The sequence below is a fragment of the Panulirus ornatus genome, chromosome 37 (assembly GCF_036320965.1).
Source record: "Panulirus ornatus isolate Po-2019 chromosome 37, ASM3632096v1, whole genome shotgun sequence".
Classification (NCBI taxonomy): Eukaryota; Metazoa; Arthropoda; class Malacostraca; order Decapoda; family Palinuridae; genus Panulirus; species Panulirus ornatus.
Window position 1 is genome coordinate 31,161,574 of NC_092260.1, and position 24,947 is coordinate 31,186,520.

The following is a 24,947-nucleotide window of genomic DNA, read 5'->3' on the forward strand; positions in this document are numbered from 1 at the left end:
GGATTTCCAGCCCCCCGGTCCCTCCCCTTTTAGTCGCCTTCTACGACACGCAGGGAATACGTGGGAAGTATTCTTAATCCCCTATCCCCAGGGATATATATATGTATATATATATATATATATATATATATATATATATATATATATATATATATATATATATATATATATATATATATATATATGTATATATATTGGAAAGGATCACAATTTTGCGCGTGATCAACATATTCCTATGAGTCCACGGGGAAAATGAAACACGAAAAGTTCCCAAGTGCACTTTCGTGTAATAATCACATCATCAGGGGAGACACAAGAGAGGAATATAACAGTCAGTTGATATACATCGAAGAGACGAAGCTAGGACGCCATTTTTTTTTTTTTTTTTTTTTTGTACAATCACATGTTTACCAAATGGCGTCCTAGCTTCGTCTCTTCGATGTATATCAACTGACTGTTATATTCCTCTCTTGTGTCTCCCCTGATGATGTGATTATCACACGAAAGTGCACTTGGGAACTTTTCGTGTTTCATTTTCCCTGTGGACTCATAGGAATGTATATATATATATATAAGCAGTGAAAAGTTTTTATCGGGGATGTAAGGCATGTGTACGTGTTGGAAGAGAGGAAAGTGATTGGTTCTCAGTGAATGTAGGTTTGCGGCAGGGGTGTGTGATGTCTCCATGGTTGTTTAATTTGTTTATGGATGGGGTTGTTAGGGAGGTGAATACAAGAGTTTTGGAAAGAGGGGCAAGTATGCGGTCTGTTGTGGATGAGACAGCTTGGGAAGTGAGTCAGTTGTTGTTCGCTGATGATACAGCGCTGGTGGCTGATTCATGTGAGAAACTGCAGAAACTGGTGACTGAGTTTGGCAAAGTGTGTGAAAGAAGAAAGTTGAGAGTAAATGTGAATAAGAGCAAGGTTATTAGGTACAGTAGGGTTAAGGGTCAAGTCAATTTGGAGGTGAGTTTGAATGGAGAAAAACTGGAGGAAGTGAAGTGTTTTAGATATCTGGGAGTGGATCTGGCAGCGGATGGAACCATGGAAGCGGAAGTGGATCATAGGGTGGGGGAGGGGGCGAAAATTCTGGGAGCCTTGAAGAATGTGTGGAAGTCGAGAAGATTATCTCGGAAAGCAAAAATGGGTATGTTTGAAGGAATAGTGGTTCCAACAATGTTGTATGGTTGCGAGGCGTGGGCTATGGATAGAGTTGTGCGCAGGAGGATGGATGTGCTGGAAATGAGATGTTTGAGGACAATGTGTGGTGTGAGGTGGTTTGATCGAGTGAGTAACGTAAGGGTAAGAGAGATGTGTGGAAATAAAAAGAGCGTGGTTGAGAGAGCAGAAGAGGGTGTTTTGAAATGGTTTGGGCACATGGAGAGAATGAGTGAGGAAAGATTGACCAAGAGGATATATGTGTCGGAGGTGGAGGGAACGAGGAGAAGAGGGAGACCAAATTGGAGGTGGAAAGATGGAGTGAAAAAGATTTTGTGTGATCGGGGCCTGAACATGCAGGAGGGTGAAAGGGGGGCAAGGAATAGAGTGAATTGGAGCGATGTGGTATACCGGGGTTGACGTGCTGTCAGTGGATTGAATCAAGGCATGTGAAGCGTCTGGGGTAAACCATGGAAAGCTGTGTAGGTATGTATATTTGCGTGAGTGGACGTATGTATATACATGTGTATGGGGGTGGGTTGGGCCATTTCTTTCGTCTGTTTCCTTGCGCTACCTCGCAAACGCGGGAGACAGCGACAAAAAAAAAAAAAAAAATATATATATATATATATATATATATATATATATATATATATATATATATATATATATATGTATATATATATATTATTTATTTTGCTTTTTCGCTGTCTCCCGCGTTTGCGAGGTAGCGCAAGGAAACAGACGAAAGAAATGGCCCAATCCTCCCCCATACACATGTATATACACACACGTCCACACACGCAAATATACATACCCATACATCTCAATGTACACATATATATATACACACACAGACACAGACACATATACACATGCACACAATTCACACTGTCTGCCTTTATTCATTCCCATCGCCACCTCGCCACACATGGAATAACATCCCCCCTCCCCCCTCGTGTGTGCGAGGTAGCACTAGGAAAAGACAACAAAAGGCCCCATTCGTTCACACTCACTCTCTAGCTGTCATGCAACAATGCCCGAAACCACATCTCCCTTTCCACATCCAGGCCCCACAGAACTTTCCATGATTTACCCCAGACGCTTCACATGCCCTGATTCAATTCATCGACAGCACATTCCTTGCCCGCCTTTCACCCTCCTGCATGTTCAGGCTCCGATCACTCTAAATCTTTTTCACTCCATCTTTCCATCTCCAATTTGGTCTCCCACTTCTCCTCGTTCCCTCCACCTCCGACACATATATCCTCTTGGTTAATCTTCCCTCACTCATTCTCTCCTTGTGCCCAAACCATTTCAAAACACCCTCTTCTGCTCTCTCAACCACGCTCTTTTTATTTCCACACATCTCTCTTACCCTTACATTACTTATATATATATTGGAAAGGATTACAATTTTGCGCGTGATCAAGATATTCCTATGAGTCCACGGGGAAAATGAAACACGAAAAATTCCTAAGTGCACTTTCGTGTAATAATCACATCATCAGGGGAGACACAAGAGAGAAATATAACAGTCAATTGATGTACATCGAAGAGAAGAAGCTAGGACGCCATTTGGTAAACATGTGATTGTCCAAAACATACAACGAGCGTTCATAAACTTATTATTTTACAAATTTTATCAACAATAAAGTTATCTAATTTGTATAGACCATCACCAATATTAAGATTATAATTCTTTGTGTGTTTAATAATAGTAGATTCAATGATATTTCTCTTGGTAACAGAGTTAGAGTTAATAACTGAGATGGCGTTACTCCATTCGATACAATGATCATAATTTTTAACGTGGTTAAACAAGGCATTTGATTCTTGTCCCGTTCTTATACTATATTTATGTTGCTTAAGTCTAACAGAAAGATCCTTACCAGTCTGACTAACATAAAATTTATCACAGTTTCCACAAGGCACTTTATAGATGCATCCAAGAGAATTTTCTGGTGAATTCCTGATTGAGATATTCTTTATAGTATTATTGTTGCTAAAGGCAACATTTACATTAAAGGATTTAAGCAACATGGGAAGCAAAGTGAAATTATTATTAAAAGGGAGTATTAAAAGATTCTTGGTGTCACTGGGAGGTTTGGACTTAACTCTATGAAATGATTTCTTTGCTAACTTAAGGGATTTATCAATGAAAGATCTAAGGTACTTTAACTTTATTGTAGATAGAATTTGTAAAATGATAAGTTTATGAACGCTCGTTGTATGTTTTGCACACTCACATGTTTACCAAATGGCGTCCTAGCTTCGTCTCTTCGATGTATATCAACTGACTGTTATATTTCTCTCTTGTGTCTCCCCTGATGATGTGATTATTACACGAAAGTGCACTTGGGAACTTTTCGTGTTTCATTTTCCCCGTGGACTCATAAGAATATCTTGATCACGCGCAAAATTGTGATCCTTTCCATCATATATATATATATATATATATATATATGATGGAAAGGATCACAATTTTGCGCGTGATCAAGATATTCTTATGAGTCCACGGGGAAAATGAAACACGAAAAGTTCCCAAGTGCACTTTCGTGTAATAATCACATCATCAGGGGAGACACAAGAGAGAAATATAACAGTCAGTTGATATACATCGAAGAGACGAAGCTAGGACGCCATTTGGTAAACATGTGAGTGTGCAAAACATACAACGAACAGAGGACTGGGCCTTTGAGTGAATTCCCTCACCTGGCCCAATTCTCTGTTCCTTCTTTTGGAAAATTTAAAAAAAACTAGAGGGGAGGATTTCCAGCTCCCCGCTCCCTCCCCTTTTAGTCGCCATCTACGACACGCAGGGAAGCATATATATATATATATATATATATATATATATATATATATATATATATATATATCAAGATGAACAAATAGATGGTTAGATGTTCTAGCAAAGCAGAGAGATATCTGTTGTTCTTCACGATACAAACATCAATAGATGGTTAATAATACTTACCTTTCTTGAGGGGTTGGTTTGCGGCGTGTGGGTATAGGTGGGGTTGGTGGGTGGGCATAGCGCCGCAGGTGCTCACCACCACAGCCAACAACATCAATACAGCCCTCACCTCCAGGGTACTCACTCCCGTAGGTAATCTCGGCCCCAGGTGGGGTCCAGATAGATTATCAAGTTTTTTTAATCGTTTAGGATCAATTTCAGCGAAATTCATGGATGAACAAGGGCAGTTCGATGTCTGGTATGTAAAGTTTCTTTTGGTGTAGCCATGACGCTTTTCCGTATATCTGGTCGTTGGTGGTACCATTGTATGGCTGTGTTTCGTGACCATACCATGTGGTGTTCGTCTCGCGCAGGCATAAGCGCAGTGACACTGGATGTCCTCACCACTACTCTCCAGATTACAAAACGTGTTCATCCTAGACAATGGCTGCACCCCTCCACAACTCAGTCCGAAGGAACCATAACTGTTGGGTATGTGAGCAGGGATATGGTCCGCCTTTGTGTAGTAGGAGCCCTTTCTCCCTTGCGCCCGTCCCACATACCACCACGTGGATAGCGCAACGGAACCTTCCCCTCCCTGTCTTACTAGGCTGTCTAAGCCATCCTGGACACCTTCACCGTCAGGCCCTGAGAGCTCTCGCCCGCGGTGTCCTGGCACGATGTCTCGACTTGGCCCAGCCAAGACCACTCCAGCGGCAACCATCGTTTATATGCTGGGCCCCAAGGACGATATCAGGACCTGGAATGAAAACATTTTTCTGACAGAGGTTTATATTTGTCGTCATAATCAGCCGACAGATAATTCTTGAAATCATTACATATAAATCTCTATACACGTATCTGCCCTCATAAGATATCAAACAAGACGCCACCATCCCATACATCTAAGTATTTTTATGGAATATGTTTCAGTCATGGACAGATATCCTCACCACTAGGACATGATTCTTTTTTTTTTTTTTTCAAACGGCAATCGTAACGGGGAGGCTGTCATGATCTGGCCATCACTTCAACACTTTGGTCAGGAGGGAAGTACTTCCCTGGGCGATTGTTGTCAACAACCTACTGCCAGGGAGGGTATAAGATGGTTCCGGGCATCACTTCAACGCCCCTAAGTCAGGAGGGACATACTTCCCTAAATATGCAACAGGAATAACTTACTTTCTGAACTGTATCATTCTGCTAAAACCTCTCCCTACGAATAGGCCAAAGAAAGCATGTTACGAGTTGGTGACTTGACTGTATCACTAGTTTGTGCAAAACGGGATGGGAGTTCTACAGTTGTGTGACCTCTTTTTTTTTGTTCCTGTATTATCAAACTTTTTAAACTTTTTTATACTGTCAGCATTCACAATTTTAAGGCAGTCTATTCTATTCATCCACTACACTAATACAACAAAAGTGCTTTAAACATATCTTCTTAAAAGTTTCGTGCTTAGCTGTATGTTACGGCATCTGGTGGTTTTATATTTGCATCTACGAACTGTTTACCGTTGAATTGGCTACATTGGTCTAGAAAGTCGAAAGGTGTGACGAAATTATCCTTTTCTCTTTACTCGTCTATGATGGACAAATTTATGGCTAATCACCTCTCGCTGCTACCTGACTCTCTAACTTCTGGTCCTATTTTTGTTGCCCTTCTTCCAGACTTAATTGTTTCTTTAGGCTTCTTTAAGTGTGGAGACCAAGTTTGAAAGACATATTATAAGTCTGGATTGATATGCAGTGTGAATGTGTTTCTTATATTTGCCAGAAGACAGTTTGTCTCCTTTACAAGTTAACGCTCCTCTTGAGTTGGAGCTCTGGCGGCAGTGAGAAGCAAAACGGACCCCCAGCTCTGTCTAACTATTCCTCCTTGACAAGATAAGCCACAAAATCCGCAAAATTAGTTTTTCAGCTTATATTCTGCTGGGTAGTATTCCCATCGAACCGTCATTTCATTCACTCCGGAAAAATTCTCTTGACCATGCATCAGACCACCTCCGGAGTTTTTTACTGCAATCCTCATCAATCTTTATTTCCTTTGTGATCTTAGCATCATCCGAAAGGACATTCATATATGAGTTAATTCCTTCTGAAAAGTCATTTTCATAGATCAAGAAAAACAATTGTCCTGGCACCGAAATCTGCGGCACATCAATGGTGGCCTCAACCCATTTCGAGAAGTTTCCTCTGACATGCATCCTTTGTTTCCTTCCACTTAGTAACTCTTTATCTACTTTGGGTACCTCCCCTTTTTTCCTTCCGGTTGATCCTTATCTTTTTTTTACCAGTTGTCCTTTTGATACAGTATCAACCACTTTCTTGTAGTACAGGAACAGACAATCTCTATCTTTCTCATTTATCTAAACTTGAACTCATTCGCTCGTATAAGTCCAAGACACTTGTTGCGTATGCCTTTCCTTCCCTCAATCCGAGTTGTCTCCGTCATGCTCATCCTTCGCTTTCTTCTGTTTCGCCAGTCGCCCCCATGTTAACTCTCCTTTCGTCCGTTGCTCCCAATTCAGCTTCCCTCACGCCCTTCGCCCCCATCCCAAACATCCTCTCGTCCGTCATCCTCGTCGCAGATTTCCTCTCGCCCGTCCAGCCTTATGTATTAAGGATATTATTTGCAATATTTCGTCTGCTACCAGCAAATTGAATATGCTGTCATTTGGTGTTTGATATAATCATAGCTTCTCTTCCTTTGCAGCAGATGAATGATGGTGGATATCCCTTTCTGTGTCCTCAGGGGCCTTGGTGGTTTTTTCTTATGAAAAATAGTCTAAATCACATGTAAATTATGCTATATAAAGATACAGTGGCGTATAGCAAGACATATACTTTCTCATGCAAAGATTTGAGTTCTGATAACATAAGCCGGTAAGGAGGAAAGTTTGTGATACACTGCTGCTCCCGAGCTGGGTTTAAAGAAAGTTTTGGAACTTATTTTTAGCATTAAAGGAAAGACCTATCAGTGAACCCTCCACCTCCTCTATTACAGTTAACAGATTCTCCAGTGAGCTCAACTCGGGACACTATCCGATGAGTCACTCTAGATGTGGAGTGTTAACCAATGTACTAAGTAAAGCAGCAGTGACCTCTGAGACGGAAGACCACATACAGTCTCATGTGCCCTCCGTAACTAGAAATTACAGACAGCTAGCGGTGGCCTTCTACGCGACGAGTTGGATAAGTCCAGCAGTGACATCCCATACAAAAGATCAGATGATACCAGGAGTAACGCCCCACACGACAAGTCACAGAGTTGTGGTGCTGTGGTTCTGATTCTCTGGTTGTGATGCTGTGGTTCTGATGCTCTGGTTTTGGTTCTGTGGTTCTGATGCTCTTGTTGTGATGCTGTGGTTCTGATGCTCTGGTTGTGATGCTATGGTTCTGATGCTCTGGTTGAGATGCTGTGGTTCTGATGATCTGGTAGTGGTACTGTGGTTCTGATGCTCTGGTTGTGGTGCTGTGGCTCTGATGCTTTAATTGTAGCATTCTAGATGAGATGCTCTTATATTATGCTGTGGCCGCCAAGGTTTCTGGGATGGTGTTTGGTGTGGTTAAGGTAATCATCATCAAGGGCTAGCATACCTCATTAGTGATAATTACCGGAATTACTGACCCTGAAGAGAGAGCATCGTCCAGCATGCCCTCCAGACTCTGTCTTATGCCTCCTAAGCTTTGTCTTCCGTAGGTTGTCAGCAAATAATCAAGTCCATGTTTCAGACGTCGAATGATAAGATCATGCGAATTTATAGAATGTTTATTTACTTATTTAGTCAGTCTACCTATAAAATGATGGCAAGAAAAAATATTTCAATTTTGATAAATGTTCGTAACAGTCCTGTCAATTAACGCTTAAGCCTTTTCAGTAAAAATGAAAGCGTTAGATTATGCCAAGCCAGATGGTGACCAGATGGTGTTAGTCTCGTTAACCTAGATGGTGAAAAAGATTTCATAGCATCCCAGGTGGCGACAAAGACAGTCTTATAAAGCCTATAAAGCCAGGTGGTGACTAAGACAGTTTTATTATGCCAGGTGATCAAAACAGTTTTGTGAAGTCAGGTGGCGACTAAGACAGTTTTATCACGCTAGGTGGTCACCAAGTCAGTTTTATAAAGCTAAGTAGCTATCAAGACGGTTTATTCAGTCCAGGGGGTGATCAAGACAGTCATATCAAGCGGAGAGGTCAACAAGACAGCTTTACCAAGCAAAGCAGTAAACAAGACAGTTTTATCGAGCCAGGTGGTGACCAACACAGCCTTATCAAGCCAGAAGATGACAGTCATTATCATAAAGCCAGGTGCTGAGAGAGAAAGTCTTATTAGACAAGGTGATGACCAATGCAGTTATCAAGCCAGGTGGTGACCTAGACAAACTTGGCAACAAGGGGACCGAGGTGTATACTTTAATGAGAATATTTGTTGGAAAGTTTACAAGACGTTTCGCATACCAAAGCAAAGTAAATATTGAAATTAAGACTATTATTATTATCAACTTTAAGAATAATTTCCAACAAGATTCAGTTACACTACACTGTGCACACGTTGAACTGCTGTTGATGAAGTTTTATTTCTCGACTGCTGGACGAAACACCTTAGATTAAAAAAGAAAATCAAATCTAACTCTTTGAATCATTTACTTAACAAACACTTTGGTCTTGTTACAAGTTAGGAGGTGTTCTATGGCTGATATTTCCGGACCATGGAACTGCCTGCTTTACCATGCAGTAGCAAAGACAGGCCATACAACAAGAACCTGATGAGGCACGACCCACTTGGTTGCTGCACCCATTATTTACAACGATCTTCGAGAGCCTAATACTGAAGTTTCATAGTCTTTATTACTGTTTGTTCCAACTCTCGTAACCCTTCCCAATCCCTACCTAATTAGCGTATGGTGCTTGCTGTACTTGCTGAGAAAAATATTTTATTGTGAAACCCTTATAAGGCATCGTGTGGCAGGAGAGCCTGTACATTTGAGCCCAAAGCAATGGATCCGACGCTCTGATCTCACAGAGAGACAGTATGAGGCAATGTTATGCAGTTATGCAAGGCGGTAGTCGATGATGATACGAATGACAATATGAAAAATTCTAATATAGTTTTGATACATTCCTTCGTAACTGATGACATTCCTTCCTATAAAGTCGCTTCCCCACCACCTTCCCCCTCACCTGGTATAAAGAACATTAACACAAGGATCTAAAAAAATTTTAATGAATTAAGTTGTTTATATCTTCTAAAGGAGACACTTATGGACTATCAAAACCCTACTGGTGTTTTACTTTATCTTAACGAAAAAGATGGCATAACGCACTTATTACTATTTGTTTCGTCTCATTCATCCTCATCCCCATCCCATAAAAGATTCCTTTCTATATTTACAAAATATTCATAATGCAACCAAAGCATCAACACTCTTTTACCTAAATCTCTCAAACTCTGCTGCCCCTTGTGTTAGTACTTCACAAATGCTGAGTCCGTCTATTATTTTCTAGACGGAACTGCTTAACTAATCTGAACTCTGTTAAAGAAGAGTTCAGTCACCACTGGAGACCAGCACATTCACAACTAATCATCAACAGTTTGGATTCAGTCTTATGAGATTAGTTTCATAGAGACATACCTCTTTCCGTACCTAAGGCGTCGAAAGGTACAGCAACTTCTTGATGCTACAGCGATCTTTCATTTTGTCGAAGAACTGTTTTCTGTAACATCAGTTGTTGCAGATTTATCCCTGCTTCGTAAAACTATCAAGAGGTCTTATACGTAGCCTTCCTTGTATCAAAGTTTATGACAAACCAATTCATATTCAAAATGCATTTTCTACTCCCAATGTAATGAAGAATTTGGTTCAGACTTCGAGTATAAACTGTGGATGCGAATGTCGGCGCCTACACCAGCGCACTTGTTTTCCGTTGGGTTAAGAGAGAGGCGATACGATCCGCCAAGCTTGGCTGCCCGCGGCTCACTGGCGGCCCGGGTTACCCTCGCTGCTTGAGCGCCACCGTCAGCCGCGACGTGGCACCACAATGAGGAACCCGTGCAGGAATGACAGATTCCCTCCAACCACCTCTCACACCTCACCGTCACGAGAGCTATATTAAAAGTCAGAGAATAAGGATAGCAGCGATGATTAATGGCTAGAAACAGGGCGCACCAGGGGTTCGAACCCACAATGAAACCTCGTTAAGAGGAGACAGAACAATCATGGAAAAATATAGCTTGATCCGTGGAAGGTAGAGATGGTCAAAGGGCCGTACGAGGAGCGTAATCCCATCTTTCATTATGAATCTCTGACAAACATCTTGAGAGGATGCTTCGTATGGCCTAGGTTATGGCACGTTTTACACTTTCAAACAAGGAAGTTGAATGTGTTGATGTTGCACGATCGTTGTATAATTTTCTTTTAGAGAAATACAGTGAATTATCCAATGGTGACGTGAAAATTTGTAAAGGTACGCTGCATGCCACATGTCAAAGCCAGGTACTGCAAATCGTCCTAAATAAAGTTTAAAGAAAAATGCTGAACAACATATAGATGATGCAGATACGGACGTAGCAGTCGTGAGTATGAAAAAGATAATCAAATATCAAGAATTAATCATCCTCTTTGTGATGATACAGCTTTATATAAGCTTATCAGCAAGTGCTGGACACTATCATTTTCACTCAAAAAAAGCTAAAGTTGTTGAAAGGTAAAGATTTTCTCATCAAAAGATTCTGATCACTATCTCTTTCACTGCCAATACTTTAAAAAGTATTAAAACATAATCCATTCTATCTACCAAGACTCCTAGTGAGTTCAGTTTGCTTAATTACGACCAAGTTACCTAATGGTTAGGTTATCAAACTCATTGGTTGGTAATATCTCCTATTCTAACGTCAATAAAAACATGGTAATCTGGAAATTGTCATGATTTTAAACTAAATGGCTTTGATGTGTCATCTTGGCTCACAAATGTTCAAGGTGATAAGTTATTAGAATTTCTTGCGGATTTTTTTGGACAACCTAAATTCACCTGTTTCAAATTCTGTTTCTTAAACTAGTGAAATTGAAAATTGTGTATCAAAGACAGTATATGAACTTAATGGAGAATATCATGCTCAAAAGTTTGGTATGGGTATTGGTAACCCTGTCTCCCCCGTGTTGATTGATTTTTATACAGGCTGTTTTGATAAGGAAATTACTGAGGGACAATTTACCCATGCGTAAAGTCTAGTTTAGATATGATGATGAACTCAGTCGCTGGCTTACTAGCAAGTCTTAAAACAAATCTTCCCTTCTTAACAACTCGGCACATTTCATCTTATTCGATGAAATTAGATACTGACTGCATGTTACCATCCCTAGATAGCCTGATTCTCAGGACTGACAAAGAGTTTAAGCTCAAAATTCACAGAAAACCTACCTATATTTGATATTTCATCATCAGTCTGCACAACATGTTATGTGTAATACACCAAAAGCAATATCCCCCTCTTCACAAACAGGCCCCACAGACCTTTTCGTGGTTTGCCCTGGTTCAGTCCACAAACAGCACATCGCCTGTTTATACTACATCCATCCAATTTACTCAATGCCGTGCACGCTTTTCATCATCCTGCATGTTCAGGCCCAACTTTCATTCCATCCTTTAATTTCCTCTTTGGTCTCTCCTTTTCCTTATCCCTTCCATTCCTAACATACACTGCCTCTTTGTCACCTTCACTCATTCTCTCCACATATCCAAACCATTTCAGCACTCTTCAGCTCTCTCAATCAGCCTTTGCTTATCACCACGCCTTTATTTGACTTTATCACTTTTTACTCGATCAACTCTCCTTACACCACATATTGTCCTTAAACTTTTCATTATCAACATATTTATCTCTTACGTACATTCTCGTCTGTAGTCCATTTCTCGCATCCATACAACACCGTTAGGACGACCATACCTTCAAACAAAACCATCATCTCCCTTCCAGATAATGGCACTCTATCAACTCCTCACCTCATCTCTGCCTGATACTACTTTTCTATTTACCCCCTTCACCGACGTCCCATTTCTTCTCTCGTTTATTCACGCCAATGACCTCCTCCCAAAACACTTTCTTCTTCATGAAGTTTGCTGATGTTTGCTCAGCCCATCTCTCATTTGCACTCATCATTCCCAACACTTTTCTTTATGAATTCCTGTTACATTTCCTTGTATTTCTCCCAGTCATATAAGTCTTGGGAGTAAAGTCTGGGGTTGATGAGAGGAAAAGAGCTAAGGAAGGAGTAACACTACTCCCGAAGCAGGAGTTGTGGGAGTGTGTGATAGAGTGTAAGAAAGTAAATTCTAGATTAATGGGGTAAAACTGAAAGTGGGTGGCGAGAGGTGGGTGATTATTGGTGCTTATGCACTTGGTCATGAGAAGAAAGATCATGAGTGGCAATTGTTTTGGGAGCAGCTGAGTGAAAGTGTCAGAAGCTTTGATGCACGAAACCAGGTTATAGAGATGGGTAATTTAAATGCGAAGGTGAGCAATGTGGCAGTTGAAGGTAAAATTGGTGAACATGGGGTATTCAGTGTTGTGAGTGGAAATGATGAAGAGCTTGTGGATTTGTGTCCTGAAAAAAAAAAAAACTGGTGATTGGGAATACCTGGTTTGAAAAGAGAGATATACATAAGTGTACGTATGTGAGTAGGAGAGATGGTCAAAGGGCATTATCGGATTGCGTGTTAATTGATAGGCGTGTAAAAGAGAGATTTTTGGATGTTAATGAGGGGCAGCCGGAGGGATGTCTGATCACTACCTTGTGGAGGCGAAGATGAAGATTTGTAGAGGATTTCGAAAAATAAGAGTGAATGTTGGGGAGGAGAGAGTGGTGGGAATAAGTGAGCTTAGAAAGGAGACTTGCGTGAGCAAGTACCAAGAGAGAGACTGAATGTAGAATAGCAAAAGGTGAGAGCAAATGACGTAAGGGGAACGGGGGAGGAATGTGATGTATTTATAGAAGCAGTGATGGCTTGCGCAAAAGATGCCTGTGGCATGAGTAAAGTGGGAGGTGTTCATATTAGAAAGGGTGGTGAGTGGTTGGGTGAAGAAGTAAAGAGAAAAGAGAGGCGTTTGGACGATACTTGCAAAGAAGGAGTGCTAATGACTGGGAGACGGATAAAAGAAAGCTACAGGAGGTCAAGAGAAAAGTGCAAGGGTTGAAAAAGGGGGCAAATGAAAGTTGGGGTGATAGAGTATCATTAAACTACAGGGAGAATCAAAAAATGTTTTGGAAGGAGGTAAATAACGTACATAAGACAAGAGAACAAATGGGAACATCGGCAAAGGGGGCAAGAGGGGAAATGATAACAGGTAGTGATTAAGTGAGGAGATGGAGTGAGTATTCTGAAGGTTTGTTGAATGTGTTTAATGACAAAGTGGCAGATATAGGGTGTTTTGGTCGTGGTGGCGTGAGAGGATCAGGGAGAATGGTTTGGATAAGAGAAAAAGGTAGTGAAAGCTTTGCGGAAGATGGAAGCCGGCAAGGCGGCGGGTTTGGATGGTATTGCAGTAGAACTTATTAAGAAAGGGGTGACTGTATTGTTGATTGGTTGGTAAGGGTATTCATTGTATGTATGGATCATGAGGAAGTGCCTGAGGATTGGCGGAATGCATGCATAGTGCCATTGTACAAAGGCAAAGGGGATAAAGGTGAGTGTTCAAACTACAGAGGCATAAGCTTGTTGAGTGTTCTTGGGAAATTACATGAGAGGTATTGATTGAGAGGGTGAAGGCATATACAAAGCATCAGTTTAGGGAAGAGCAGTGTGGTTCCAGAAGTGGTAGAGGATGTGTGGATCAGGTGTTTGCTTTGAAGAATGTATGTGAGAAATACTTATAAAAACAGATGGATTTGTATGTAGCATTTATGGATCTGGTGAAGGTATATGATAGGGTTGATAGAGATGCTTTGTGGAAGGTCTTAAGAGTATATGGTGTGGGAGGCAGTTGCTAGAACCTGGGAGAAGATTTTACCAAGGATATAAGGCATGTATACAAGTAGGAGGAGAGGAGAGTGATTAGTTCCCAGTGAAGGTCGGTCTGTGGCAGGGGTGTGTGATGTCGCCATGGTTGTTTAATTTGTTTATGGACGGAGTGGCTAGGGAGGTAAATGTAAGAGTTTTGAAGAGAGGGGTGAGTATGCAGTCCGCTGGGGTGAGAGGCCTGGGAAGTAAGTCAGTTGTTCGCTGATGATACAGCTTTGGTGGCTGATTCGAGTGTGAAACTGTAGAAGTTGGTAACTGAGTTTCGAAAAGTGTGTGAAAGGAGAAAAGTGAGAGTAAATATGAATTAGAGCAAGGTTATTAGGTTCAGTAAGATTGAGGGACAAGTTTACTGGGATGTAAGTTTGAATGGAGAAAAACTGAAGGAAGTGAAGTGTTTTAGATATCTGGGAGTGGATTTGACAGCGGATGGAACCATGGAAGCGGAAGTGAGTCACAGGGTGGGGGAGGGGGCATAGGCTCTGAAAGCGATGAAGAATGTGTGGAGTAGAGAACGTTAACTCGGAGAGCAAAAATGGGTATGTTTGAAGGAATAGAGGTTCCAACAATGGTTGCGAGGCATGTGCTATAGATAGGGTTGAACGGAGGAGGGTGGATGTGTTGGAAATGAAGTGTTTGAGGACAATATGTGATATGAGGTGGTTTGATCGAGCAATTAGTGGAAGGGTAAGAGAGATGTGTTGAAGTACAAAGAGTGTGGTTGAGAGAGCGGAAGAGGGTGTGTTGAAATGGTTTGGACATATGGATAGAAGGAGAGGAAAGACTGACAAAGAAAACATATGTCAGAGGTGGAGAGAACAAGGAGAAGCGTGAGACCAAAATAGAGGTAGAAGGATGGAGTGAAAAAGATTATGAGCGATCGGGGCCTGAACGTACAGAAAGGTGAGAGGCGTGCAAGGAATGGAGTAAATTAGAACGATGTGGTACACCAGGGTCGACGTGCTGTCAATGGACTTAACCAGGGCATGTGAAACGTCTGGGGTTTACCATGGGGCTTGGATGTGGACAGGGAGCTGTGATTTCGGTGAGTTATGCATGACAGATAGAGACTGCATGTGAACAAATGTGGCCATTTTCTCTATTTTTTTTTTTTTTTTTAATTTTCCAAAAGAAGGAACAGAGAAGAGGTCCAGGTGAGGATATTCCCTCAAAGGCCCAGTCCTCTGTTCTTAACGCTACCTCGCTATCGCGGGAAATAGCGAATAGTATGAAAAAAAAAAAAAAAAAAAAAAAAAATATATATATATATATATATATATATATATATATATGGGAGGGTATTGATTGAAAGGGTGAAGGCATGTACAGAGCATCAGATTGGGGAAGAGCAGTGTGGTTTCAGAAGTGGTAGAGGATGTGTGGATCAGGTGTTTGCTTTGAAGAATGTATGTGAGAAATACTTAGAAAAGCAAATGGATTTGTATGTAGCATTTATGGATCTGGAGAAGGCATATGATAGAGTTGATAGAGATGCTCTGTGGAAGGTATTAAGAATATATGGTGTGGGAGGCAAGTTGTTAGAAGCAGTGAAAAGTTTTTATCGAGGATGTAAGGCATGTGTACGTGTAGGAAGAGAGGAAAGTGATTGGTTCTCAGTGAATGTAGGTTTGCGGCAGGGGTGTGTGATGTCTCCATGGTTGTTTAATTTGTTTATGGATGGGGTTGTTAGGGAGGTAAATGCAAGAGTCTTGGAAAGAGGGGCAAGTATGAAGTCTGTTGGGGATGAGAGAGCTTGGGAAGTGAGTCAGTTGTTGTTCGCTGATGATACAGCGCTGGTGGCGGATTCATGTGAGAAACTGCAGAAGCTGGTGACGGAGTTTGGTAAAGTGTGTGGAAGAAGAAAGTTAAGAGTAAATGTGAATAAGAGCAAGGTTATTAGGTACAGTAGGGTTGAGGGTCAAGTCAATTGGGAGGTGAGTTTGAATGGTGAAAAACTGGAGGAAGTGAAGTGTTTTAGATATCTGGGAGTGGATCTGTCAGCGGATGGAACCATGGAAGCGGAAGTGGATCATAGGGTGGGGGAGGGGGCGAAAATTTTGGGAGCCTTGAAAAATGTGTGGAAGTCGAGAACATTATCCCGGAAAGCAAAAATGGGTATGTTTGAAGGAATAGTAGTTCCAACAATGTTGTATGGTTGCGAGGCGTGGGCTATGGATAGAGTTGTGCGCAGGAGGATGGATGTGCTGGAAATGAGATGTTTGAGGACAATGTGTGGTGTGAGGTGGTTTGATCGAGTAAGTAACGTAAGGGTAAGAGAGATGTGTGGAAATAAAAAGAGCGTGGTTGAGAGAGCAGAAGAGGGTGTTTTAAAGTGGTTTGGGCACATGGAGAGAATGAGTGAGGAAAGATTGACCAAGAGGATATATGTGTCGGAGGTGGAGGGAACGAGGAGAAGAGGGAGACCAAATTGGAGGTGGAAAGATGGAGTGAAAAAGATTTTGCGTGATCGGGGCCTGAACATGCAGGAGGGTGAAAGGAGGGCAAGGAATAGAGTGAATTGGAGCGATGTGGTATACAGGGGTTGACGTGCTGTCAGTGGATTGAATCAAGGCATGTGAAGCGTCCGGGGAAACCATGGAAAGCTGTGTAGGTATGTATATTTGTGTGTGTGGACGTGTGTATGTACATGTGTATGGGGGGGGTTGGGCCAATTCTTTCGTCTGTTTCCTTCCGCTACCTCGCAAACGCGGGAGACAGCGACAAAGTATAAAAAAAAAAAAAAAAAAAAAAAAAAAAAAAAAATATATATATATATATATATATATATATATATATTGGAAAGGATCACAATTTTGCGCGTGATCAAGATATTCCTATGAGTCCACAGGGAAAATGAAACACGATAAGTCTCCAAGTGCACTTTCGTGTAATAATCACATAATCAGGGGAGACACAAGAGAGAAATTTAAATCAGGTGATATACATCGAAGAGACGAAGCTAGAACGCCATTTGGTAAACATGCGATTGTCCAAGACATACAATGAGCGTTCATAAACTTATCATTTTACAAATTTTATGAACAATAGATATCTAATTTGTATAGACCATCACTGATATTAAGATTATAACTCTTTGTGTATCTAATGATAGAAGATTCAATGATATTTCTCTTGGTAATAGAGTTAGAGTTGATAACTGAGATGGCATTACTCCAGTCAACACAATGATCATAGTTTTTAACGTGATTAAACAAGGCATTTGATTCTTGTCCCGTTCTTATACTATATTTATGTTGCTTAAGTCTAACAGAAAGATCCTTACCAGTCTGCCCAACATAGAATTTATCATAGTTTCCACATGGCTCTTTATAGATGCATCCAAGAGAATTATCTGGTGAATTCCTGATTAAGATATTTTTTATAGTATTATTGTTGCTGAAGGCAACATATACATTAAGGATTCAAGCAACATGGGAATTAAAGTGAAATTATTATCAAAAGGGAGAACTAAAAGATTCTGGATGTCATTGGGAGGTTTGGGCTCAACTCAATGAAATGATTTCCTTGCTAACTTAAGGGATTTATCAATGAAAGATCCCCCGAACGCGCGCGAGGTAGCGCAAGGAAAAGACATCAAAGGCCACATTCGTTCACACTCAGTCTCTAGCTGTCATGTATAATGCACCGAAACCACAGCTCCCTTTCCACATCCAGGCCCCACAGAACTTTCCATGGTTTACCCTAGACGCTTCACATGCCTTGGTTTAATCCATTGACAGCACGTCGACCCCGGTATACCACATCGTTCCAATTCACTCAATTCCTTGTACGCCTTTCACCCTTCTGCATGTTCAGGCCCCGATCGCTCAAAATCTTTTTCACTCCATCCTTCCACCTCCAATTTGGTCTCCGACTTCTCGTTTCCTCCACCTCTGACACAGGTATCCTCTTCATCAATCTTTCCTCACTCATTCTCACCATGTGGCCAAACAATTTCAATACACCCTCTTCCACTCTCTCAACCACATTCTTTTATTACCACACATTTCTTTTACCCTTTCATTGCTTACTCGATCAAACCACCTCACTCCACATATTGTCCTAAAACATCTCATTTCCAACACATCCACCCTCCTCCGCACAACCGTATTTATAGTCCACGCCTCGCAACCATATAACATAGTTGGAACCATTTTTAGCCATTTTTGATTTCTGAGATAATGTTCTCCCTTTCCACACATTTTTCAACGCCACCAAAACCTTCGCACCCTCTCCCACCCTGTGACTCAGTTCCGCTTCCATGGTTCAATCCGCTGCCAAATCCACTCTCAAACATCTAGAACACTTCACTTCCTCCAGTTTTTCTACATTCAAACTTACCTCCCAGTTGACTTGTCCCTCACCCCTACGGTACCTAATAACCTTGCTCTTATTCACATTTACTCTCAGCTTTCTTCTTTCACACACTTTACCAAACTCAGTAACCAGCTTCTGTAGTTTCTCAGCCACCAGCGCTGTATCATTAGCGAACAACTGACACACTTCCCAAGCTCTCTCATCCACAACAGACTACATACTTGCCCCTCTCTCCAAAACTCTTGCATTCACCTCCTCAACAACCCCATACATAAACAAATTGAACAACCATGGAGACATCACGCACCCCTGCTGCAAACCGACATTCACTGAGAACCAATCACTTTCCCCTCTTCCTACTCGTACACATGTCTTACATCCTCGATAAAAACTTTTCACTGCTTCTAGCATCTTGCCTCCCACACCATATACTCTTAATACCTTCCAAAGCGCATCTCCGTCAACTTTATCGTATGCCTTCTCCAGATCCATAAATGCTACATACAAATCCCTTTGTTTTTCTAAGTATTTCTCACATACATTCTTCAAAGCAAACACCTGATCTACACATCCTCTACCACTTCTGAAACCACAATGCTCTTCCCCAATCTGATGTTCTGTATATGCCTTCACCCTCTTAATCAATACCCTCCCATATAATTTCCCAGGAATACTCAACAAATTTATACCTCTGTAATTTGAAACACTCACCTTTATCCCCTTTGCCTTTGTACAATGGCACTATCCATGCATTCTGCCAACCCCAGACACTTTACCATGAGCCATACATACAGTGAATATCCTCACTAACTAGTCAACAACACAGTCACCCTCTTTTTTTAATAAATTTCACTGCAATGCCATCCAAACCCGCCGCCTTGCCCGCTTTCATCTTCCTCAAAGCTTTCACTACCTCTCCTCTGTTTACCAAATCATTCTCATTTATCTATTTATATATATATATATATATATATATATATATATATATATATATATATATATATATATATATATATATATATATATATATATATATATATATATATATATATATATATATATATAAGGGGTAAAGGGTAAAGGGGAAGAGTGGTTTGGGAATGTCTTGGGAGTAAAGTCAGGGGTTAGTGAGAGGACAAGAGCAAGGGAAGGAGTAGCACTACTCCTGAAACAGGAGTTGTGGAAGTATGTGATAGAATGTAAGAAAGTAAATTCTCGATTAATATGAGGAAAACTGAAAGTTGATGGAGAGAGATGGGTGATTATTGGTGCATATGCACCTGGGCATGAGAAGAAAAATCATGAGAGGCAAGTGTTTTGGGAGCAGCTGAATGAGTGTGTTAGTGGTTTTGATGCACGAGACCTGGTTATAGTGTTAGGTGATTTGAATGCAAAGGTGAGTAATGTGGCAGTTGAGGGAATAATTGGTATACATGGGGTGTTCAGTGTTGTAAATGGAAATGGTGAAGAGCTTGTAAATTTATGTGCTGAGAAAGGACTGATGATTGGGAATACCTGGTTTAAAAAGCGAGATATACATAAGTATACTTATGTAAGTAGGAGAGATGGCCAGAGAGCGTTATTGGATTACGTGTTAATTGACAGGCGCGCGAAAGAGAGACTTTTGGATGTTAATGTGCTGAGAGGTGCAACTGGAGGGATGTCTGATCATTATCTTGTGGAGGCAAAGGTGAAGATTTGTATGGGTTTTCAGAAAAGAAGAGAGAATGTTGGGGTGAAGAGGGTGGTGAGAGTAAGTGAGCTTGGGAAGGAGACTTGTGTGAGGAAGTACCAGGAGAGACTGAGTACAGAATGGAAAAAGGTGAGAACAATGGAAGTAAGGGGAGTGGGGGAGGAATGGGATGTATTTAGGGAATCAGTGATGGATTGCGCAAAAGATGCTTGTGGCATGAGAAGAGTGGGAGGTGGGTTGATTAGAAAGGGTAGTGAGTGGTGGGATGAAGAAGTAAGAGTATTAGTGAAAGAGAAGAGAGAGGCATTTGGACGATTTTTGCAGGGAAAAATGCAATTGAGTGGGAGACGTATAAAAGAAAGAGACAGGAGGTCAAGAGAAAGGTGCAAGAGGTGAAAAAAAGGGCAAATGAGAGTTGGGGTGAGAGAGTATCATTAAATTTTAGGGAGAATAAAAAGATGTTCTGGAAGGAGGTAAATAAAGTGCGTAAGACAAGGGAGCAAATGGGAACTTCAGTGAAGGGCCCAAATGGGGAGGTGATAACAAGTAGTGGTGATGTGAGAAGGAGATGGAGTGAGTATTTTGAAGGTTTGTTGAATGTGTTTGATGATATAGTGGCAGATATAGGGTGTTTTGGTCGAGGTGGTGTGCAAAGTGCGAGGGTTAGGGAAAATGATTTGGTAAACAGAGAAGAGGTAGTAAAAGCTTTGCGGAAGATGAAAGCCGGCAAGGCAGCAGGTTTGGATGGTATTGCAGTGGAATTTATTAAAAAAGGGGGTGACTGTATTGTTGACTGGTTGGTAAGGTTATTTAATGTATGTATGACTCATGGTGAGGTGCCTGAGGATTGGCGGAATGCGTGCATAGTGCCATTGTACAAAGGCAAAGGGGATAAGATTGAGTGCTCAAATTACAGAGGTATAAGTTTGTTGAGTATTCCTGGCAAATTATATTGGAGGGTATTGATTGAGAGGGTGAAGGCATGTACGGAGAATCCAATTGGGGAAGAGCAGTGTGGTTTCAGAAGTGGTAGAGGATGTGTGGATCAGGTGTTTGCTTTGAAGAATGTATGTGAGAAATACTTAGAAAAGCAAATGGATTTGTATGTAGCATTTATGGATCTGGAGAAGGCATATGATAGAGTTAATAGAGATGCTCTGTGGAAGGTATTAAGAATATATGGTGTGGGAGGCAAGTTTTAGAAGCAGTGAAAAGTTTTTATCGAGGATGTAAGGCATGTGTAAGTGTAGGAAGAGAGGAAAGTGATTGGTTCTCAGTGAATGTAGGTTTGCGGCAGGGGTGTGTGATGTCTCCATGGTTGTTTAATTTGTTTATGGATGGGGTTGTTAGGGAGGTGAATGCAAGAGTTTTGGAAAGAGGGGTAAGTATGAAGTCTGTTGGGGATGAGAGAGCTTGGGAAGTGAGTCAGTTGTTGTTCGCTGATGATACAGCGCTGGTGGCTGATTCATGTGAGAAACTGCAGAAGCTGGTGACTGAGTTTGGTAAAGTGTGTGGAAGAAGAAAGTTGAGAGTAAATGTGAATAAGAGCAAGGTTATTAGGTACAGTAGGGGTGAGGGTCAAGTCAATTGGGAGGTGAGTTTGAATGGAGAAAAACTGGAGGAAGTGAAGTGTTTTAGATATCTGGGAGTGGATCTGTCAGCGGATGGAACCATGGAAGCGGAAGTGGATCATAGGGTGGGGGAGGGGGCGAAAATTTTGGGAGCCTTGAAAAATGTGTGGAAGTCGAGAACATTATCTCGGAAAGCAAAAATGGGTATGTTTGAGGGAATAGTGGTTCCAACAATGTTGTATGGTTGCGAGGCGTGGGCTATGGATAGAGATGTGCGCAGGAGGATGGATGTGCTGGAAATGAGATGCTTGAGGACAATGTGTGGTGTGAGGTGGTTTGATCGAGTAAGTAACGTAAGGGTAAGAGAGATGTGTGGAAATAAAAAGAGCGTGGTTGAGAGAGCAGAAGAGGGTGTTTTGGGATGGTTTGGGCACATGGAGAGAATGAGTGAGGAGAGATTAACCAAGAGGATATATGTGTCGGAGGTGGAGGGAACGAGGAGAAGAGGGAGACCAAATTGGAGGTGGAAAGATGGAGTGAAAAAGATTTTGTGTGATCGGGGCCTGAACATGCAGGAGGGTGAAAGGAGGGCAAGAAATAGAGTGAATTGGAGTCATGTGGTATACAGGGGTTGACGTGCTGTCAGTGGATTGAAGCAAGGCGTGTGAAGCGTCTGGGGTAAACCATGGAAAGCTGTGTAGGTATGTATATTTGCGTGTGTGGACGTGTGTATGTACATGTGTATGGGGGGGGGGGGGTTGGGCCATTTCTTTCGTCTGTTTCCTTGCGCTACCTCGCAAACGCGGGAGACAGCGACAAAGTATAAAAAAAAAAAAAAAAAAAAAATATACATTTATTTATTTATTTTGCTATGTCGCTGTCTCCCGCGTTTGCGAGGTAGCGCAAGGAAACAGACGAAAGAAATGGCCCAACCCACCCCCATACACATGTATATACATACACGTCCACACACGCAAAATACATACCTATACATCTCAATGTACACATATATATACACACACAGACACATACATATATACCCATGCACACAATACACACTGTCTGCCTTTATTCATTCCCATCGCCACCTCGCCACACATGGAATACCATCCCCCTCCCCCCTCATGTGTGCGAGGCAGCGCTAGGAAAAGACAACAAAGGCCACATTCGTTCACACTCAGTCTCTAGATGTCATGCAATAATGCCCGAAACCACAGCTCCCTTTCCACATCCAGGCCCCACACAACTTTCCATGGTTTACCCCAGACGCTTCACATGCCCTGATTCAATCCACTGACATCACGTCAACCCCTGTACACCACATTGATCCAATTCACTCTATTCCTTGCCCGCCTTTCACCCTCCTGCATGTTCAGGCCCCGATCACTCAAAATCGTTTTCACTCCATCTTTCCACCTCCAATTTGGTCTCCCACTTCTCCTCGTTCCCTCCACCTCCGACACATATATCCTCTTGGTCAATCATTCCTCACTCATTCTCTCCATGTGCCCAAACCACTTCAAAACACCCTCTTCTGCTCTCTCAACCACGCTCTTTTTATTTCCATACATCTATGTTACCCTTTCATTACTTACTCGATCAAACCACCTCACACCACACATTGTCCTCAAACATCTAATTTCCAGCACATCCACCCTCCTGCGCACAACTCTATCCATAGCCCACGCCTCACAACCATACAACATTGTTGGAACCACTATTCCTTCAAACATACCCATTTTTGCTTTCCGAGATAATGTTCTCGACTTCCACACATTCTTCAAGGCTCCCAGGATTTTCGCCCCTCCCCCACCCTATGATTCACTTCCGCTTCCATGGTTCCATCCGCTGCCAGATCCACTCCCAGATATCTAAAACACTTTACTTCCTCCATATATAATGCTTCGTCGCTGTTTCCCGCGTTAGCGAGGTAGTGCAAGGAAACAGACGAAAGAATGGCCCAACCCACCCACATACACATGTATATACATACACGTCCACACACGCACATATAAATACCTATTCATTTCAACGCATACATCTATATACATACACAGACATATACATATATACACATGTACATAATTCATACTTGCTGCCTTTATTCATTCCTGTCGCCATCCCGCCACACATGAAATGACAACCCCCTCCCCGGCACGCGCGCGGGGTAGCGCTAGGAAAAGCCACTTTCGTTCACACTCAGTCTCTAGCTGTCGTGTATGATGCACCGAAACCACAGCTCCCTTTTCACATCCAGGCCCAACAAAACTCTCCATGGTTTACCATTAGACGCTTCACATGCCCTGGTTCAATCTATTGATGGATGGATGAATGGATGGATGGATACATATTTTTTTTAACACTATTCGCCATCTCAAGCATTAGCGAGGCAGGGTTAAGAACAGAGGACTGAGCCTTTGAGGGAAATCCTCACTTGGCCCCCTTCTCTGTTCCTTCTTTTGGAAAATTAAAAACGAGAGGGGAGGATTTCCAGCCCCCGCTCCCTCCCCTTTTAGTCGCCTTCTACGACACGCAGGGAATACGTGGGAGGTATTCTTTCTCCCCTATCCCCAAGGATATATACATATCATCATTATTATTATTATCATCATAATTTGTCGCTGTCTCCCGCGTTAGCGAGGTATATGTGTGTGTGTGTGTGTGTGTGTGTGTGTGTGTGTGCTTTTTGACGCTCACGTGTGAGATCACAATGTAGGGTACATAACTTCACCTAAGGAAGGCATGAACGCTCACACTGTGGTCAGTGAAGTGTTTGTTATATCCTTTTCAAGGTGTTTATAATTCCTCACTTGATGTCCATGAAAGAGCTGCAATTATTGCATGTTGTTAAGGAAATATTTCAACAATTCCCGCTAAAAACTTCAAACTTTCCTGTAGGTTTCATTGTCAACCATAGATGGCACTGCAGACATGTAAACATTAGTGGTTGGAACTTGGTGCTCAGGATAGGAATGTGTTTCTTGTGCTCAGCTAAACAGTGTGTGAGAAACGTTACGGCATCTCCCTATCCTTGATTGCAAGCAGTCTCCAAGCACGCCCCCAGTTTTCAGTAAGTGCCGCTTTTATGTAAGAATTTATCAAAGGACATACGACCTGTTGTAGAAGTCGTCGTAGTTGCACTAGCTGTCAGCATATATTTTTAGATCAGTTGAGTATATTGATAGTAATACGTAATTTTTGGTATTATACGTAACCAGACACGAAGGCACTGTTT

At 41.8% G+C, this 24,947-nt stretch overlaps 2 protein-coding genes across 3 annotated transcripts in view; one reads left to right on the plus strand and one right to left on the minus strand.

Moving 5' to 3' along the window:
• Positions 1–10,082, minus strand: part of LOC139760736 (uncharacterized) — a 39,773-nt gene extending 29,691 nt beyond the window's left edge. Inside the window, exons 1-2 of the mRNA XM_071684293.1 lie at positions 9,751–10,082; positions 4,138–4,876 (exon numbers count right to left, since the gene is read on the minus strand). Of these exons, the coding sequence (XP_071540394.1) occupies positions 4,138–4,840 (703 nt within the window). The 5' untranslated portion in view covers positions 4,841–4,876; positions 9,751–10,082. The remainder of the gene's footprint in view (positions 1–4,137; positions 4,877–9,750) is intronic.
• Positions 10,083–24,636: 14,554 nt separating this feature from the next.
• LOC139760687 (failed axon connections homolog) overlaps positions 24,637–24,947 on the plus strand; it is a 35,514-nt gene continuing 35,203 nt past the window's right edge. For both annotated transcript variants that reach the window (XM_071684242.1, XM_071684243.1), the window contains exon 1: positions 24,637–24,782. The gene's annotated coding sequence lies outside the window, so the exon portion shown is untranslated. The remainder of the gene's footprint in view (positions 24,783–24,947) is intronic.